Source organism: Citrus sinensis, chromosome 9 (assembly GCF_022201045.2).
Source record: "Citrus sinensis cultivar Valencia sweet orange chromosome 9, DVS_A1.0, whole genome shotgun sequence".
In the NCBI taxonomy this organism is placed as follows: domain Eukaryota; kingdom Viridiplantae; phylum Streptophyta; class Magnoliopsida; order Sapindales; family Rutaceae; genus Citrus; species Citrus sinensis.
The window spans coordinates 3335997-3355609 of NC_068564.1; the positions used below are offsets into that span (position 1 = coordinate 3335997).

The following is a 19613-nucleotide window of genomic DNA, read 5'->3' on the forward strand; positions in this document are numbered from 1 at the left end:
AATATTGATACATAATATCATATATATATATATAATTAAAACTTCAAAATTGTAAATGTGTAATATATTGGTAGATATGTATATTTGTAATGTCGATAAATTATGTATGTATGTATATATATATATATGTATGTATGATAGTGTGTAAATATTTGATGTAACTTTTGTTCAATATATAGATATTAAGCGGGTTATTGGGTAACTCGATTATTTTTTTGTGTCGAATTTAGGTCTCAATATTCTGACATAATTATTAAATGAGTCGGATTTAAATCGACCTAAATTTGACACGATATAAAACTGATACGATACAAATACGGCCCGATAATCTATTTTGCCGGGTCTAATTGCCAGCATGGCATCTCCCCGGGGAGTTTGTGGCATTGAGCTGAAAATAACTAAGAAGACTGAAGACACTCAAACAGAAACCGTATACACCACGTGGCAAACGTTTTAGAAATTAAAAAAAAAAATGAGACCATGACCCACTCAATCATTACAAACCAACCAGCGTCCAGACCCATTTAATTTATAATACAATTATAAAATATTACAAAATTATATCTGTCCTTTTATTTTTTAATATTTCAAATCAAAAAGCACTACTAATACTATTTCCAGTACTCTCTCCCTCTCCCTCTCCCTCTCTCTCTAAAAAGCAAAATCTCATCGCATCAATCGCAACTTTTTGAAAAACCCAACACTAAATGCGTTGTCTTCTTAGGTGGGACCCACCGTAGGGTCCTAGAGGGGCATGGGACCCGTATAGGATCACGCCGTAGTAATGCTGACGGCGTCAACCGGCGGATTAACAGCCGGCTGCCTATTGCTTTATTGTTGGACAATGCTGTCCCAAACGAGTCTGCCTGTCACTGTCTTGAGGCCTAGTAGTAGCTACCAGTACTAATAGGCCCCGTCAGATCTTGCCACGTGGGTTATGGGTTCTTGATGCGATGGTCGTCTGGTTCCTGCCTCGGCTGCCTAAATCACCGAAAGGATTTTATTGTGGGTTTCGTTTTGGGAACATGCTATCATCATCAGTGTTTTATTTATTTATTTAATTAATTTTCGTAATGTGTTTTTTTAAAGGGATTTGTTTTAGGAGCTTGATTTAGTCAAAATTTAATTTTTCGTTCATCATAGAAAAATTATTAGTGAAAAACAAAACTCACGGTGGTTTGGTTTCTACTTACAATCGTTTTCGTTTATTCTCTCCAACGAACCGTTTTACATCTGGGATCCCTTCTATTTAACATCTCAACTGTTTTGCTTGTGTTATGGAAATTTTTCTTTTTTATTTTTTGTTATTATTATTTGAATGATGTCTTCATCTCTATTAATTAAGAAGTCATTATCTAAAAAAATTCTCAAAATTTTTGTACGATCCCTAGATTCTAGTGGTGAAATAATTTCCCCTTTTTGTCATAGGGATTTTATGATAAAGAAGTTTTTTTTTTTATATATGTTACGTATAGATTTAATTTTATTGAGATTTAATGAGATGTTGTAACTTAAAATATATTCAAAATGTTCTACTAATTTTACTCTATAAATATCTATTTACTTATATATTTAATAAAAAGATGAGTGAAAAAATATATTATTCTTTAAAAAATTCTTCAAATAGAAATAAGTTAATATTATTTTATACAAATAAATAATTTTTAAGAAGAATGAAAACTGCATTAATTGAAGAGAAAGAATAATTTCTTATTTGAACAAATTTCAATTGGAACGTCTTTTGAAGTTTCAAATACTGATGTGATTTTTTAAATAAATAATAAAATTTTATTTAAAAATTTTTTTAGAGATACTCTTGCGTTATGATTACTATAAAAAAAATAAATAATTATAAATAAAAATTAATAGTATATAATAATTTTTTCATGTGTTGATAAAATAAAATTAATTTAATTACAGTAATTAATATTTATAAAATAATTAATGAAATTCTTTTAAATAAAATCTAAATAAACTTAAAAAAAGAAAATGCAACTTGACCTATTAAACGTCTAGTGCCACAAAGCTGAATTTACCATCACCTCTTCCTCATAAAGAGCAATAAACAATTAAATGTAAGACGTGGTACAAAATTAAGATGAACGTGAAGCAGTTTAAAGAATCCATATGTGAATCAAAAGATCCGGTCGGGTTAGTATCAGCTCAAGGATCCATTTAGGATTTGCCGCCTTTACATTTACTGCGTGGAAAGATTGATTCTTGAATCAATGTTGAGTGCAAGTGTTCGAGCTTCCATAAGAGTATTATAGAAATTAGTTTCAGTTCTTTTTTAATTATTAATTAATTGAGTGGAGACAGTCTCTCCTTTACGAAATATGAGTGGAGCAAGGACCCCTCGAGTATCAGAGAGAGTTTAAAATATCTGAGTATATATTTTAGTGTGTCAATATATGATGGTGGTCCCAGTTATATAGTATGATTGTAAATATTAATTGTAATGTCTGATGTAATATCAGTAATATCTGTGTATAACAGATTTCAAAAAAATAAAATAAAATAAAATAAAATAAAAATCTCTCTGATAATTTTTTAGGGTCGCCGGCCCAATTTATCCCACCACAAAAGGTGAGGGTATTTGAGTAAATACACACACGTTCGTCAGAAGTTATCTTATCCAACTCAACGGACAATTGCCTGTTGTTTTGTCTTTGGGAACCGACAAAATCCAAGATCAGAAATCTGACGGCTGGGGATTTATCTCGATATTTGAACCAAAAAAGCGTTCAGTGGGTCCCACTCCCGATCACTCGCTATCGTAATTCAATAAACCCGTAAATAATTATTAATATAAAAATTTAAAGGAAGCTCAAGTTTTATTAATTATAATTATTAAAAATGGTAAAGAAAAAAACAAGTAAATGGAACAAAAATAGAAGCAGAGCATGCACGGACAGCTTTATACGATTGTTGCAGCGGAAGCAGAAGCAGAAGCAGAATTGCTGCTTCTGATTTCTGGTCTGCTCTTCCAAACACTTTCTATTTATTAATTATTATTATTATATCGTAATAATTATTTTATTATTTAGAAATGCAGTGCTATTTAAGATGTTTGTCGTGTGCTAGCATGTATCACGTGACGTGCCTTAGCTGATTTTAGAGGCTTCTTAGAGTTTGTATTATTGTTGTGGTGTATTTAATTATTGAAAATTAGTGTGAGAAATTATTGACCAAACTTAATGCTGAGGGGACCCTTCAATTTAAAATTTTTTTTTAAAGACAATTTATTTATTTTATCTTTTGATTGATCTCGGCCCCTTTACTTTATATCCAAAAATTATCGAAACTAGAGTGTTTTCATGAAGTAAAAATACTAAGGTAATAAATTTTTTTTAAACGAGCTAATTTCCTAAGTTAATGATGTAGTCCCATATTTCTGAATATTTAAACTTCGATCATCAATTAAAGAAAATTACTTGAATTTATACAAATATTACTTACAAATTATTCCACTAAAACCTTTGATTAAATGCTATAAAACTTTTTACTTTTTTGCTTTTTGAAAAATTTTAATGTAACGATTTATTGCGGAAACCTAATGCATTGTCCATCTCCATTAAAACTCTAACCGGATGGTTGCCGAGTTTTGGTCTTTCGTGTGAGAAAAGTTTGGTCCTTGCACTTTCAGTTGTTCCTTTGTCAATAATAGAACAGATATTAAGAGCTTCACAAAAACCATAAGTTATTGGAGACAAAAAATTAAAGAAAAAAAAAAAAAAGTTCTCAGAAAAGATTTGCCCATAGCAAAAAAAGTAGCGTGGAATTAGCTTTTTGGTCTTTTGACAACCACCGGATCAACCAAACAGACCGTTAGTTGTTCCCAGATCACAAATTCACAATCGAAGGACAACTCTCTCACTCCACTCGCCCGTCCATCGCGTGCAACCAAACTCACACCCTCCCTCGATGAAATAAAGAGGGAATTGTCGTGCCGTCATTAATTGAATTCGGTTTGTATTTGATTCAACATAGCATTGTGTGTCATTCCAAATACACATAAAAATTAACTCAAATATTGACGCCTTAAGATGCTTTTAACACGTTATATTATATTGTATTAATATTATATTATAATAAAATTATATAATATTTAATATTATATTATATGATAGTAATTTTTAATTATATTATGTTTGATATTGCACTATACTACATTAATTTTTTTGTAATTAATTTAAATTATATACTTAAAAAATAATATTTATTGGTATGTAAAAATACTAAATAAAAGTCTTAAATTATAGAAATTTAAAATTCTTTTAGTATAAATGTTATACAATATCATAATCTTCATAAAAAACTAACGTCTCATCTACAACGTTAATTAAACACAACTCTCAGTTGATAATAATTGTGTTATTAATAAATATTATTATTTAATTAAAAATAATAAAATTTAATAATTATCTATTATTCAAACTAATCAAATAATTGTACATTATTTATTACACCTGTTAAAATATAAATTAAATATCTCAATTACGTAAATATAACAATATTATTAATAAAATGGAATTCATTTTATTAGAAAAAATGGATTGTCCATTTGCGACAGTGCCGAACCGTTATGGTCCTTCCACGAGACACGCGCAGCGAATTGGCGCGCGTCGTAGAGAATGAGAACTCTTCGGTTCACAAAGACGCCTAACGAGAGCTGTCCGAAAACGAAACAACATTGGGACACGGTACTACATATGCATGATCGGAATGACGGCCGCTGAGCCCAAAACCTTTAAAAAAATGAGGAAATGAATGATTCAATCAATCAGTCAAAAGGCCTAAAAGACTCCCCCAAAAAGCCTAAGAAAATAAGGTCAGCTACTAACGTCGCTTCACCGCCGTTTAGAGTAATATCTCCTCTCGTGTCAGTTGTCTCTTGCTTACTTGCTTCTCTCTCTCCCAGTTACTGTCACTCCCTCTCTCTTCATAACAGCTATTGCTCAGTCTACCTTGCACCTCACGCTAAACGCCTGTTCCTTTACTCTCCTCCTCTCTTCTTTCTCTCTCTCTCTTCCCCTCTCAGCAAACCAAACTTAAGAAGAAGAGTTTTTTTTCTACTTGAACGTAACTCATAACTCGTGCAAAAAAAAAAAAAAAGGTCTCTATGCTTTGAGCTTTCTTTAGGGGAAAAAAATGAAAATGGGAGTTCTCTTACAAAGAGAGAAGAGAGAGCTTTCTTTTAGTTTCATAATGGCGGTGTTTTTGCTTCTTTGTTCATCCGCCGCTCCACTCAATGATGATGAAGGTTTTGTTTGTTTTTAGCGTTATTCAAATGCATGAAGCTTCTTTTGTTAAAAGGAACTGAAGTTCGTTTTTGTTGTTTTGAGTGCTTCTTGTGTTAATAAGATAAAAGGAGATATTTAGGTGTTTGGAGAATATTAAAATAATGCTGGGGTTGTTGTAGGGAAAGCGTTGATGGCGATTAAAGCTTCATTCAGTAACCTGGCGAATGTGTTACTGGACTGGGACGATGTGCACAACTCTGATTTCTGTTCATGGCGTGGTGTCTTTTGCGATAACAGCAGCCTCTCTGTTGTTTCTTTGTATGTTTTGTTCTGTTTTAAGTTACTTTTTTTTTTTATATAAAATGCAATGAAGTGCAATGCAATGAATGGGTACTGGTTGCTTGTAGGAACCTGTCAAGCTTGAATCTGGGTGGAGAGATTTCGCCATCCATTGGAGATTTAAGAAATTTGCAGTCCATGTATGCGCCCTTTTATTTTCTTACCAAACCCTTTTATTATGTTCCCAATGTAGTTTGTAATTGATTTGTTTTTTTTAATCTTTGCGATGTTGGCAGAGATTTTCAGGGGAATAAGTTAACTGGCCAGATCCCAGATGAAATTGGAAACTGTGGCTCTCTTGTCCATATGTAAAAGTTTTAAATCCATTTTTCCTTCTTGTTAACGTGCATATTAGTGTTTATGAGAACTTTGATTCATAATGGGATCTCCTTTTGCATAATGCAGAGAATTGTCTGACAATAGTCTATATGGAGACATTCCCTTTTCTATGTCAAAATTGAAGCAACTTGAGTTCTTGTAAGCGCTATTTTTGTTATATAATGTCTCTGATCATTTGACTTGTTTCAATATGTCCATATTGGAGTTACATGGTAAATTAATGTGTGCATATCCATTAACGCAATGCAGGAATTTGAAAAACAATCAGCTTACCGGTCCAATTCCATCCACCTTAACTCAGATTCCTAATCTGAAGACACTGTGAGTTTGCACTTAACTGATGAGATGCCTGATTTACCAATTTAGTCGTGATATCAGATATGATGTTACTTCTTTTGAGATATTTATCGTTTTTAATAATTTCAATTGCATTTGAATGTTTATGTTTGTAGTGATCTTGCTCGAAACCAGCTCACTGGTGAGATTCCAAGGCTAATATACTGGAATGAAGTGCTGCAATACCTGTAAGTTATAAAGATATATTAGTCTGTTAGGCATTTGAACATTGTGTTCCCTCCCGTTACAATGTACTATAGTTTTATGGAACTTTCGACGGAGCCATTGAGAGTTCATACATTTTTAAGTTTTTGCCTACTGACATCTACGTTTACACATTTTCTTGAAGCATAGGATTTCACATTTTGTGATTGGTGTTGTGTTTACAGTGGGCTAAGGGGAAATGCATTGACTGGAATGCTGTCTCCTGACATGTGTCAATTAACCGGCTTGTGGTATTTGTGAGTAGTCAGTTTTTTTCCAGTCAATGTATATAAAAATTGGGTTTTTCCGTTCAACACATATAATTACATATGAATGATATTAGTTGTTTTTATTGATTTCAGTGATGTAAGAGGCAATAATCTAACTGGAACAATCCCCGACAGCATTGGCAACTGTACAAGCTTTGAAATATTGTATGTCAACTACCGTACACTGCACTGAATTTTGTGCTTACATTTTTCTGTGTTAATCAACTTTCTGATCGTGGGGAACTTCAGGGACATATCTTACAATCAGATCACTGGAGAGATACCATACAATATTGGATTCCTTCAAGTGGCAACACTGTGAGCTTTTTCCACTTCAATTTATTTTTCTTATTAAACATAGAGCTTTACATATGAAACTTTTACAATTATCATATATTTTTTGTAATTGACACCTGATGTTTTGTAGATCACTTCAAGGAAATAAGCTAACGGGTAAAATTCCAGAGGTCATTGGCCTTATGCAGGCTCTAGCCGTGTTGTAAGTACATGCGTTCTTTGTCGCCCAGACTCTAGACTTTGGATACATTTATAGCATGTGTCTTGACTTTTGTGTTTATGTTTCTTTTACTTTTCAGGGATTTAAGTGAGAATGAGCTTGTTGGACCAATCCCTCCCATACTTGGCAATTTGTCATACACTGGAAAACTGTTAGTTTTGATCACATAAAACGTTAATATTATTGTTCTTTAATATGTTTTATGTCTTGATTCTTTATTGTTTTTAAATTTTTCTTCTGTGCCAGATATCTCCATGGCAATAAGCTGACTGGACCAATTCCCCCAGAGCTTGGCAATATGTCTAAACTGAGCTACTTGTGAGCTATTTTCCATTTCCCAAAACTTAGTATATATATGCACAGTTCATGCTGTTGATAAGATAATTACTTTCACGTAGGCAATTACAAAATAATCAACTTGTTGGAACAATTCCTGCAGAACTTGGGAAGCTAGAGCAGTTGTTTGAATTGTGAGTCTCTGCTGTTTTGTCTGTGTAGTTTTATTTTTCATTTCATGTTTCTTATCAGTTTGTCCTTTATGATTCAGGAATCTTGCAGATAATAATCTGGAAGGGCCCATTCCACATAATATCAGTTCCTGTACAGCATTGAATCAGTTGTAAGATTCCAATATTCTGAATACAACTGAATCCCTTGTGTGTGTTTTTAATAATGTTGCGTCTCATTTCAGTTAATTTGATTGTGATTCTTGATTTTATTTCACAGCAATGTGCATGGTAATCGCTTAAGCGGGGCTATCCCATCTAGTTTTCGGAATCTGGGGAGTCTGACTGACTTGTACGTTTTGATCATTCAGTTTAGAGAATTCTTTTTAGTTACAATATCTATTGCATGAAAACCTGTTTTCCTATACTAATATAGTTGATATTCAGAAACCTTTCAAGGAACAACTTCAAAGGCAAGGTACCCACTGAGCTTGGACGAATTATTAATCTTGACACGCTGTGAGTTTCATGCCATGATGTGTTTTGTCTATTATTATTTTCCAGTTTTAGGTGCTTATGTTTGTTCTATGGTTCAGGGATCTCTCAGTTAATAATTTTTCTGGATCTGTTCCTGCTTCAATTGGTGATCTGGAGCACCTTCTCACTTTGTAATCCTTCAACCCAAGCATGGTTCAATGTGGGTTCATTCTGTTTGATTTACATTAGTGCATCAGTTAATATAGTTTCCACTTGCCCAGAAATTTGAGCAGGAATCATCTGAATGGGCTGTTACCTGCAGAATTCGGAAACCTTAGAAGCATACAAACAATGTGAGCTAATTTACTTTGATAAATCTACAGCTGTATGGAATGGAGTAACCTCTGTTTTTTTAATCTTTCTTCTCCTCTGTTTTTTAGTGACATGTCATTCAACCAACTGTCTGGTAGCATTCCTGCAGAACTGGGTCAACTGCAAAATGTCATTTCTCTGTAAGTTCATGGTCTTTTTCCCATGTGGTTGAAGCAGTACTTTTGTTGTGTATTTATTTATCAAGCAGATATAAAATGTGAGATGAAAATTTATGTCAGGATTTTGAACAACAACAATTTGCAAGGTGGGATCCCAGATCAGCTTAGCAATTGTTTCAGTCTATCTAATTTGTAAGACATTACCCTTTCTATGATCTTAAAAGAAATTCTTGTTTGTTATGAAGTCTTGCAAACTACTAAATTTAATGAATTTCAGGAATGTGTCCTACAACAACTTATCAGGGATTATACCCCCAATCAGAAACTTCTCACGATTTTCATCAAATAGGTATGCAAAAACATTAGTTCATAGCTTTTGGAATTTTGATTTTTGTATTGATTATTCATATTTGCACCAGCTTCATTGGAAATCCACTACTGTGTGGAAATTGGGTAGGATCAATATGTGGTCCTTCAGTGACAAAGGCCAGAGGTATTTAAACTTAATCTTTCTGTAATCTTTTGTTATTTTATGATAGATCCATGTTTTGTGTATACAATCATTGATGGGATCAAATTTAGAACTCTTTGCTTACCCAATGAGCTATCTTGTTTTCCAGTTATGTTCTCTCGAACTGCTGTCGTTTGTATGGTGGTAGGCTTCATCACATTGTTAGTGATGGCTGCAATTGCTGTGTATAAATCCAACCAACAAAGGCAGCAATTAATTACTGGTTCCAGAAAATCTATGCTAGGTATGTCTTTGCTTTAGTATTTACTTGCAACATTTGTATCTTCAAATCCTCAAGGTTGGTTTCCTTTCTACCCAGGACCACCCAAGCTTGTGATTCTGCACATGGATATGGCTATTCACACCTTTGATGATATAATGAGAAGCACTGAGAATTTGAGTGAGAAGTATATTGTTGGCTACGGTGCATCTAGTACTGTTTACAAATGTGCACTGAAGAATTCCCGACCAATAGCAGTTAAGAAACTTTACAATCAGTATCCTCACAACTTGAGAGAGTTTGAGACTGAACTTGAAACCATTGGCAGCATTAGACACAGAAATATTGTGAGCTTGCATGGTTATGCTTTGTCTCCATATGGAAATCTCCTGTTCTATGACTACATGGTGAATGGTTCTCTGTGGGATCTCCTTCATGGTCAGTTATCTTGCCTGTACCATATAGGTGTTATTACTAGATGAAAGTTGATGATATGCTCATTTTTCCTATATTGAATATTTACTTGGGGAATTATTTATCTTACTATATATATGTATTTATATATTTTTATTTTTATTTTTGTTTCTGAAGAAGACAAGTGTTGTATTACAGGACCATCCAAGAAAGTAAAACTTGACTGGGAAACTCGCCTGAAGATTGCAGTTGGAGCTGCACAAGGACTTGCTTATCTTCATCATGATTGCAACCCCCGGATCATTCACAGGGATGTGAAATCATCAAATATCCTGATAGATGAGAATTTTGACGCTCATCTCTCTGACTTTGGGATTGCAAGATGCATACCGACTGCAATGCCTCATGCCTCAACTTTTGTTCTAGGAACGATTGGTTACATTGATCCTGAGTATGCCCATACCTCTCGTCTCAATGAAAAATCAGATGTTTATAGCTTTGGTATTGTACTTCTTGAAATTCTGACTGGGAAGAAGGCTGTGGATAACGAGTCTAACTTGCATCAACTGGTATGCATCTAATGCCCTGAATTATAAAGGTCTAATTTTCATTGATCCTGTGAGTTAAAATATGTTGTCAAAGTGGAAAATCCTGGGTTGCTGTGTGGGACATTGAATTGTCACTAAATTTAAGCATTTTACATTAAGTTTGCTATTAAGCAACTTAACTCTTGAGTTGAACGGTCTGCGTGTGTATTTTGTGTTTTCAGATAATGTCCAAGGCTGATGACAACACAGTGATGGAGGCTGTTGACCCAGAGGTTTCAGTGACATGCGTGGATTTAAGCGTTGTGAGAAAGACCTTCCAGCTTGCTCTGCTCTGCACAAAGCGCTACCCTTCAGAAAGACCAACCATGCAGGAAGTAGCTAGAGTTCTGGTTTCCCTTCTTCCAGCTCCACCCGCAAAACTTTCTCTGGCCGCTCCAAAACCAATCGACTATTACACCAAATTTGTGGTCGACAGAGAACGGCAGCAGCGTGTTGAGCATGATGACAATTCGACTGATGCTCGGTGGTTTGTTAGGTTTGGAGAAGTTATATCTAAGAACACCCTTTAAATTGCTAGTCTCCTTTTGTTTTGAATTAACAGCCAGGAAGTTGAAGGATAAAATTAGTCTCTGATGTTGTTCCTTGAAGAGAGAAGATGTATAATTGTGCTTATCACTAATTTTTGTACATTCTGGACTGACTAGCTTAGGAATTTAGTTTGAAGTACTAAAAATCTTTTGTTGAATGGTTCCTTATGAATGCTTGTGGGTTACAGGCCAAGTTCTCTAGCATTACTAACTCGTATTCGGATATTACGTTTAAGTTTTTAGTGAGGTGAATTATGTTACCATGAATTTATGGACAGAATATGTTAGCTTTACAAATTTCAATTTTTCCATCATCTCTTCATTTATCTCACTGATGAAAGGGGTAATTTCAAATATTAGTATTGTTTGCTTCGTGGTAATATTTTAAGTACTCAGATCTTAACAAACGCAACAAATAAACATATGTAAACTCACTGCTATTAATTTATTCAGCCTACCTCTGTGTAGTATTTGTGGTTCCACCACATATGCTACTGATCAACGTGTGTAAATATATATTTAATTTCTGGACTTATATGAAATGATTTGAAATTTTCCCAATATTATATTGTCTTCTAGCATATTCAATTGAAAATTTAATTTTCAACGAAGTAAAAAAATTATTTTTTAAGACAGATACGACGTCGTACAGAGTGCCGCCTCGCATGCATTTTTTACGAAATGTCATCTGGTTATTGTGTAATATACGACATGTCGTCTGTTTTTCTGTTAAAACTTTAAAGAAAGCAACTCCATTGCTATTTTGGTCGTCCAAGTCATGCTTGTTGTGTTCGAATGCACGGTTTCGAAATTTATTCAACCACAGGTGTTATTAAGATGCAAAAATGGGGCGGCGTTATTGATGCTAATGGCGCGCGATGGAGTTGAGCGATGACTGATGACGATTGGTGGCAGGCTAGCTAGGAGCTTGGGAGGGTTGTGACACAGAGGTTGGGTTTTTTTTGGACAGTGGCGGAGATTTGGGCATTTATATTTTTTTAATTCAAAAACTGATCGGTTTTGCTATTCGAATTGCCAATAAGAAAATTACACACACACACACACACACAATTCCTTAAGTTGTTATAGTAAGAAGATATATTAAAACACAAGAAATACACACGCTCGCATTGTAGTATATGTTGAGTAATGAAAAGTATTAGCTCAACTATCTCCTCGTTCCTCACCCTGGGACAAATCTCCCCAGCTGAATGGCACGGGCAGATTCCTGGTAATACATCATGTATGAAGTATATGCCGACTAGAAACGATTATCGATCAAATGTACATACCGACCAGGTATTCATCAGTCTATAGGACACGATCTCACGAACTCACGACAATTCCGCCATGCTCCAAACCGCTGGGGAGAACATGACGCCCCACGTTTACCCACGATTCGGTGGTTGGAGACCCATGAAGATCCATCATCACCCGAAAATGAGGGGCATAAAGAATACTCAGAAAACGTAGAATGATTGCCTATTGAAGGCCAAGAAATCGATGAAAAAAGGGACACAAAAATTGAGAGAAAAAGGGGAAACTTTGCTAAATTAATATCATAAATTCTTATATCTGAATCCTTGATACATTTCGTATTGAGAATATTGCAACTAATCTGTACAACAAAAATCATATAGTTTTCTCGTAAACACCTTGTACTGACTTAAGTATCGGAAGATTTACGCCGGAAAAACCATCGGCGTCTCTGATTTGTTTCTGTGAACGCAGGCTTAGAAGGAAGAAGAAGGGTGATTTGGGTCCTAGGAGCTCGAGAAATTGCTGAAGCTGGTGGATTGCAATCTCTATTCCTTTGTCAATACAAGCGTTGGTGAACCAATCTGATCGGTTAAAAGGCGACCAGATTTCAGCATCAACAATATATTTAAAATAGGGATTTGAGATTTCACAATAGCATCAAAATTTATTTTACAGTGGTATAAAAATATTTGATGCAATTGTGAAATCCCAAATCTTAAATAATACAAGCACTCGTGCTAAAAAAATGGCTATTTTATTATTATTATTATTATTATTATTTAATGAAAACATCCTCCTTTTATTAAAACGAGAATACCACAAAAATACAAGAAAACTAAATTTCAATACATTAGTTACTATATTTTTTTGTTAGCATATTGATAGCTTTTTACTTTACCATATATGTTTTTTGTATTTTAGTAGCATTTTTTTTAATTAAAATAAGGATATCTTATTATCTTTATTAGAGACTCTCTCTCTATTTACGTATAATTTCTTAAGTCTCGATGCTTAAATACATATTTGATATGAATTTGTTATTAGACCGTATGATATAATAGTTAATTGAGCCAAAATACTATAACATCATATAGTGCAGCAACAAATCCACATGAAAATTTCATTTAAAAATCTAGATTTGAGAAAGCAAATTCTTAAATAAATGACTATCAGATTAAGTGGACCCTCATAATCTAACTAAATTTTTTTTACCTATTTTTAATCTTTATATAAGCTTTACCTAAAAATTGTTTACCCTCATGGCTAGGACTGGGCCAAAAAACGGCGAACCCCCCAAAAATTAAGCCGAACTAATAGCTCAGTTTGCTTTTCAAATCAAGAAAAAAAAAATCGATCTATTTAATCAATTGAATGAAAAACGAGAGCAAACCAAAACGATTTTGGTTTGGTTTATTTTTGCGTACGGAACCGAACTAAAAACCCCTCAAAATTGTAAAATAGCTTTCTTGGATTGTTTTATGTCTGGTGTGAACTTATTAAATAATAATTTGAAAATGCTTTTGCAATTAGTATATGTGGAGCATATGCCAACTACTCCAATTTTAAGGAGAAAAGTTACATTTTTTTTACCATAAAATGATGAGATTCATTTATCTCCACCTCCTTATATATTTAAAAAAAAAAAAAAAAACTCAATCTCTACCTTACCAGTCGCTTTTCACTTTCCTTTATATTTTCCTCCATTATTACGGTCACCAACTTATACGACGTTTTGATGCAAAATGATATTGTGCCTACAACATTGTGTAACCTCACATGGAAACGTAACACGTGTGAGAATTGTATAAACAAATTCGAACAACTCGCTGAAACAGGAACCATCAGACAAAATGAAACCCTTCAACAAAGAACAAGAAGGTAAAAACTGAATCAACACTTTTCGCTTAACCTGAACCCACCATTACAATTTCCCTGGTATATACAAGAAACAGAAGAAACATGCCAACTATAATTTATACTTATGTACATTGCTGCTCTCCAAAATTTTTGTCCAAAGGACATTTTATTTCCTTTACATTATCGATATAAAACAAAATTTTCTTTTCGCATTAGATTGTAGATTTAAGACTAGCTTCATTCGAAAAAATTGTCTCATTTCAAAAAATGAAAGCTTTTCGGCTCTGTTCTCAGCGTATATCCAAATTCCTGTGACAAGAATCATCAAAAATATTGTGTCTCAATGAAATGTATACAAATATATTGTGTCGAAGTTTTAACTTTTAACAGGAAATTGTGGAGATGGAATCAGCAGCTTATTGCAGTATAAATATAAAAATTGTTGTACCTGATAATTTTCTTAGTCAAGTTCTAAAGCTAAAAGAAAAGTCAGAATTTGGAGAAAAGGATCAGCTGGCATTTCGCATCAAATAAATTCAGAAATAGTGATACCTGTTGATGTTGAACCGTGATCCACCTTCGGTAATCCTACTTTCACTTGATTCACTCCCACACTGATACTGATTCCTACCAAACTTCTGAGATTTCTCTTTGAACACCTTCATCTGCAAAATTGGATGTTATGAGACTGCGATTATCGTGGTAAGAGGACTAACAACAAATCAAAACCTGAACCATAATACTAGATTTATTTAGGATGCAAGTTTTTGCAGTAATTGACTAGGAATTGTTTTACATATTATATCAATAGATATATGGAACATAGTAGTATACCTCATGTTCAAGAAGGAATGATTGTGGTGCATTCTCTTTTGATTCCTTATTCAATCAATGAAAGCACTAGTATATTAATAAAAATAAAAAGATACAAACTTTCATTAAAAGATTCAAAGCTAAAATTATCGTTTACACTAACCTTACAAACCAAAGGCATTTTTGACTGAGATTTTAAGTTGTTATGGACTTCAGATGCCAAGGAGAGCTGCATACCAAGTCATGAAGAGGATTGTGAAAAATATATCCAAACTTAAGTAAGAAAATGAGAAATCACCGGTGAGCTCCAATTTTAGACTCATTACCAACAAGTACAGAAGAACTAGATCGCATCTTACCTTTCTAAATAGGTCAATTGGTGGCTCATTCAAAGATCCCTTATTCATTGGAAAATTGCTATCCTGGCAGGAAATACGAGCATGGGTTAACAGAGAAAAATTTTCCTGCAAGGCAATGAGTAACATATTGCTATCCTGGCAGGAAATACGAGCATGGGTTAACAGAGAAAAATTTTCCTGCAAGGCAATGAGTAACATATCCAAACTGAGAATAAAGGAACCATTGTAAACTACCATTGAGGCAGCAGTATCTTGTCTGATATTTCGAAAGACGCCGGGATCTCCTTTACCAGAAGAAATCTGTGTCAAGGAAATAATGTGGCCACACACTGAGAATCTGTGCAAAAACGATCTCAATTATAAGGTCCAAACATAATATTAACAGCACCTTCTTATTGAGAGGGTTTGCTTTAATTTTTTTAACTCCACATTTCTCCTCCTTTAGGGCATCAACAGAGTTTGGCCTGTTCAACGAGAATAACCATGTTAGAAAGTAATCATATTCAACAGAATGTAAATTCATTAATTATAGGTCAGTATATCAAAGATTACAAGAAATGGTAAAGATGAAAACTACTTAAAATATATGAAAGTTGAGGCTCCCCCTTGCATTTGTGAAAAAGATAAAATGAAAATTTAATGTCCTGATAAAGATGGAGAAGTTAAAAAACAATTGTGCGATTGCATATCACATGAGCAAAAGGAAGTTAAAATTCCTAGACCAATACACCAAGTAAGATCAAGCTAAAAACCATGAGCAATGCAGAATGCTCTAGAAACATGAGAGTATTAATTGGTAAAAAGGAATCTTTCAATGTTTAACTTCGATCGTATGAGAAAAACTCAAGACATCATTACCTTCTGGAGTCTTTAGTTTCACTTTGGGAGATAGCATTGTGGTTATGCATGGTTGCCACCTGCAATGAGGAGAGCATTAGCTTTCCACCATCAAGGCACATTCTATTCCTACTATTATATTAGCATGGGCACAAATAAGAAATTGCAATGTTTATTACTAAAACTATGCATGATATTAACAATATGACAATCTGTGAAGTAAACTTTTCATAACCTACATTATTACATGCGTGTTGTCTAGCCCTCTCGGATGTTCGCAGTTGAAACTCCTGCAGAGCAGTGAAGGCAATTTGTGTTAAACCTAAGATATGCAGCAAGCTTATCTCACTAAATCCGTCCAAGAAAATGCTCATATCACAAGATGAACAAGAAGATTCAAACATGTTAAGAATTACTTGAAACTCAGTAGGCTGTGGCGTGCTCTTTTTGGAGGGATGTGGTAAAGGAGCTTCAAGAATCTGCCAAGCCCAAAAAAGTTATTGAAAAAGATAACATATACTAACTTAAATATAAGGGCAATTTCTTTTGAAGTTCATGGTTCCTATGAAATTCAATAAAACTTGGATCTTATTTATTGAAAGTATGTACTTTTCTGTTCAATGGGCGTGCTTTAAAGTTGCATGCATTTGATTTTGCATGTTCATCTGACTCTGCATCAACCTTAGCCTTAGCCCTGAAATCCAGAAAATACGACATAAACAATTGCACAAGAGGCAAAGCCTGGTAACCTTACAGATGTATGACAACAAATGTCAACATAAAAAGGAGAGGAAGTGAATATTACCTATGTCTTTGAGCCCTATGTGCTGTTTCCAGATTAGGTTCTCTAGGAATAGTAACTTTAGATCTACAATTCACCGAGTTTATTTCAAGGAACCCAACCTGCAACATCAAGTAGTTTAAAAATTTATACTTTTAACAAAAAGAAAAATTCTGCACCTAACTACGATATTTATGTGACATCCACTTCCTAAATAGTACATATTACCTTTACTGGAACTTTGTGTAGAAAATGAGTTTGATGCTTTAGATGAGAAACCTGCTTTGCAAATGCAGAAACACTTTTAAAAACTCCTGTCTGACTTGACAACAAACTACATAAAAGTTATTGTTTTCAAGTAAAACAGCAGTAAAAGAACCAGCAATCTATATGAGAACTTGCATGAACCTATAGATCTTAAAAAGCAAGAGTCTACAAAGAAAGTGAACAAAGCCAGCATCTCTAGAGAATGGTACGAGTATAGCAACGTATTACAAGTATGTAATCATACTAAAGCCAAACCAAACCATAACAAGAAGTGGTCTTAGTTTTCTTAAATATATCTAATTTGCTGAAATATACCAGAGTAAATAAAGTTCTTGAAATCCCAACTCTTAAAATCTTACTAGGCATAGTGTTCTCCTTTTGAATCTTTCATGAAATCTTAAGCAGGCATTTGAACCAATATATACCAATTACAGGCCTAAATCATAGTTTCAGTCAACTTGATGTCTCAGCATATTATCTGTCAGTTTCAAAGGAAGTCTAATTCACCATTTTATAAGCTCAAACTCATTGTTCAAGATATTAAACTTTTGTCAATAATCCACCGAAGAATACTGATAAATTGAAGACCTAAATTAGTGCACCTTCGGTAAGAAACCAGCTTCCAGCTTCTGTCTTTTGGTAGCGATGTTTTCAATTGTAGACGAATTCAGTGAACTCTTTTCAGATTTGACTATCTTTTGAGACCTAAAGATGTTAAGCATAACCTCAGAGATAAGGAAACAAAGCCAAACTAAATAAAGAAATCAAATTACCAAAAAACTTTCAAAACTATAAAAACTGTCAAATGTGAATATACTGCATATACATATAGAGAACTTAGCAACTTTTCTTTGTAAGATTAAAACAATCAATACTTCACAGCTCTGTACTAGTACCAAAATAATAATAATAATAATAACTGCTTTTTATTTTTTTTATTTCTTTAATCTTCATGCGAAATCTGCTAGTGTCATCAAACAAAAGGTACTACTTAAAAAATAATCAACACTACCTCAAAAAATGGTTGAAATGAAATTCTTGAAGTTGATTGTATTTGGCCAAATAACTTGCCGTGGGTTTCATCAGAGTCGAACTCCTCTGTATAGATGACTTCGCAAAAGACTTGGTTTTGGATTTTGAAACATCTTGATCCATGTCACCACAAAATTCTGGCCCTAGAATAAAATGTACAAAGAAAACAGATATTGAGGAACACTACGAAGTCTACAACACTGGCTATCGCTTATATTAGGTAAAAATCAGATCATTTTGTTTATTGTGACTCAGGTTTAGAAGATGCATATATACATGTGAATAAGGCTGTTAAATAATTTGCTTTAAAAAAAAAACGATGGGACAATCCTTAATAAACTATTATCAGTCACTTGCTGCCACATAGAAATTTAAATATCATAATTGCACAACCATATCCTTTTACATTATAAAAATAAGCAATAAAAAAGCGTCATCTTTGTAAATGTATCTCATTGATTAAAAAAAATAAAATAAAAAATACCTCTATTAATTTGATAAATGTCGAAAGCTTCAGAATCGGTCTCAAAATATGAGACATTACCAATAGAACTCGTGCTTCCTCCTCTGGAATCACAAGAAACGCTTGCAGTATCCGCAGGGAAATCATATCTCCAGTTGAACTTCAAAATAAAGGCTGAAATAAACGCCATTCAGAAAATGAAATAATCTAAATAACAAACGAATCAGCAAAAATGAAACGATAAATTTTGAATGCTTTTGCTGTGTTTTGCTTACGCGAAGGTGGATAGCTTGCAGCGGAATCAAACCAGAGCTCGTTTTCTCTGGCCTTAGCCGGCGTTTCCGTAAGGGTAAAATCGTGATATTGAGGTGCGTCAAACTCGTAATCAAAATCAACTTCAAATTCTGCCGCCACGATCGGCTCCGCCGTCAACACGAGCTCCTCCATTTCTTCATCCATTACTAAACCGCCACGTGTCTAACATAACACAAAAACATTTTTTTTTTTCCTTGTATCGTGCACTTTCTCTCGCTCGAAGATTTTATCGTAAAAATGAGAGAGAAAGTTGCAAGCATGCGCTTCAAAATTCCATTACTTGTTTTTTTTTTTTTCTCTCTCTTTTCTATTCGAAGGTTGCAACAGATTTGTTTAATTAATTATTTGGATTTTAGAACGCTAATTGCTGGAGACAAAAGAGTCAGAAAAGGAGAGACAGAAGAGTTGTTTTTAAATTATCGAAGAGAACGGCGAGATTTTCGTGGCAAGAAATGAAAAAGGAGAGAATGAAAACGAACGCAGGCAGAGCGTTGAAGATGTCCTTTATATAGTTTTGAAGAGAGCAACTCAATTTTTTTTTCTCGTTTCAACTGGTGGGTCCCACAACTGATACTATTTTAAATTTCCGGCGGATAATTTTTTTTAATAATTTAAAATAAATGTTGTTTTATTGCTATTTGGTAGAACAAAAATTTTAATCCTTCTAACACATAGTGTGCCACGCTAG

General features: G+C 33.8%; 2 protein-coding genes across 6 annotated transcripts; one reads left to right on the plus strand and one right to left on the minus strand.

The window, feature by feature from the left end:
* The first annotated feature begins 4795 nt into the window (after positions 1 to 4795).
* LOC102625969 (LRR receptor-like serine/threonine-protein kinase ERL2) lies at positions 4796 to 11250 on the plus strand. The gene is made up of 27 exons (XM_006490199.4): positions 4796 to 5263; positions 5423 to 5561; positions 5651 to 5722; positions 5819 to 5890; positions 5988 to 6059; positions 6171 to 6242; positions 6374 to 6445; positions 6647 to 6718; positions 6824 to 6895; positions 6980 to 7048; positions 7158 to 7229; positions 7327 to 7398; positions 7494 to 7565; positions 7646 to 7717; positions 7795 to 7866; positions 7974 to 8045; positions 8141 to 8212; positions 8290 to 8361; positions 8452 to 8523; positions 8611 to 8682; positions 8782 to 8853; positions 8939 to 9010; positions 9081 to 9154; positions 9282 to 9416; positions 9492 to 9830; positions 10005 to 10375; positions 10576 to 11250. Exons 1-27 carry the CDS (start codon positions 5152 to 5154, stop codon positions 10921 to 10923), a joined length of 2955 nt encoding a protein of 984 aa, XP_006490262.3. The 5' UTR covers positions 4796 to 5151; the 3' UTR covers positions 10924 to 11250.
* A 2736-nt stretch (positions 11251 to 13986) lies between these two features.
* Positions 13987 to 19393, minus strand: LOC102625497 (protein TPX2). Of its 5 annotated transcripts, none has more exons than XR_008052097.1 (17): positions 18886 to 19393; positions 18632 to 18784; positions 18128 to 18290; positions 17718 to 17820; positions 17077 to 17127; positions 16873 to 16970; positions 16677 to 16761; positions 16484 to 16546; positions 16307 to 16357; positions 16089 to 16147; positions 15619 to 15694; positions 15465 to 15530; positions 15231 to 15365; positions 15035 to 15100; positions 14893 to 14927; positions 14611 to 14723; positions 13987 to 14367 (listed from the first exon to the last, which is right to left on the minus strand). XR_008052097.1 is itself a non-coding variant. In XM_006490197.4 (17 exons), the coding sequence occupies exons 1-17, from the start codon at positions 19067 to 19069 to the stop codon at positions 14349 to 14351; spliced, it is 1530 nt and encodes a 509-aa protein (XP_006490260.2). In that variant the 5' UTR covers positions 19070 to 19393; the 3' UTR covers positions 14005 to 14348. The 5 variants fall into 5 exon arrangements, 3 of the variants coding, with proteins under 3 accessions (XP_052290482.1, XP_006490260.2, XP_052290483.1); XR_008052098.1 differs by having other exon boundaries at positions 13995 to 14367; positions 15231 to 15293; XM_006490197.4 differs by having other exon boundaries at positions 14005 to 14367; positions 14893 to 14937.
* Positions 19394 to 19613: the final 220 nt, after the last annotated feature.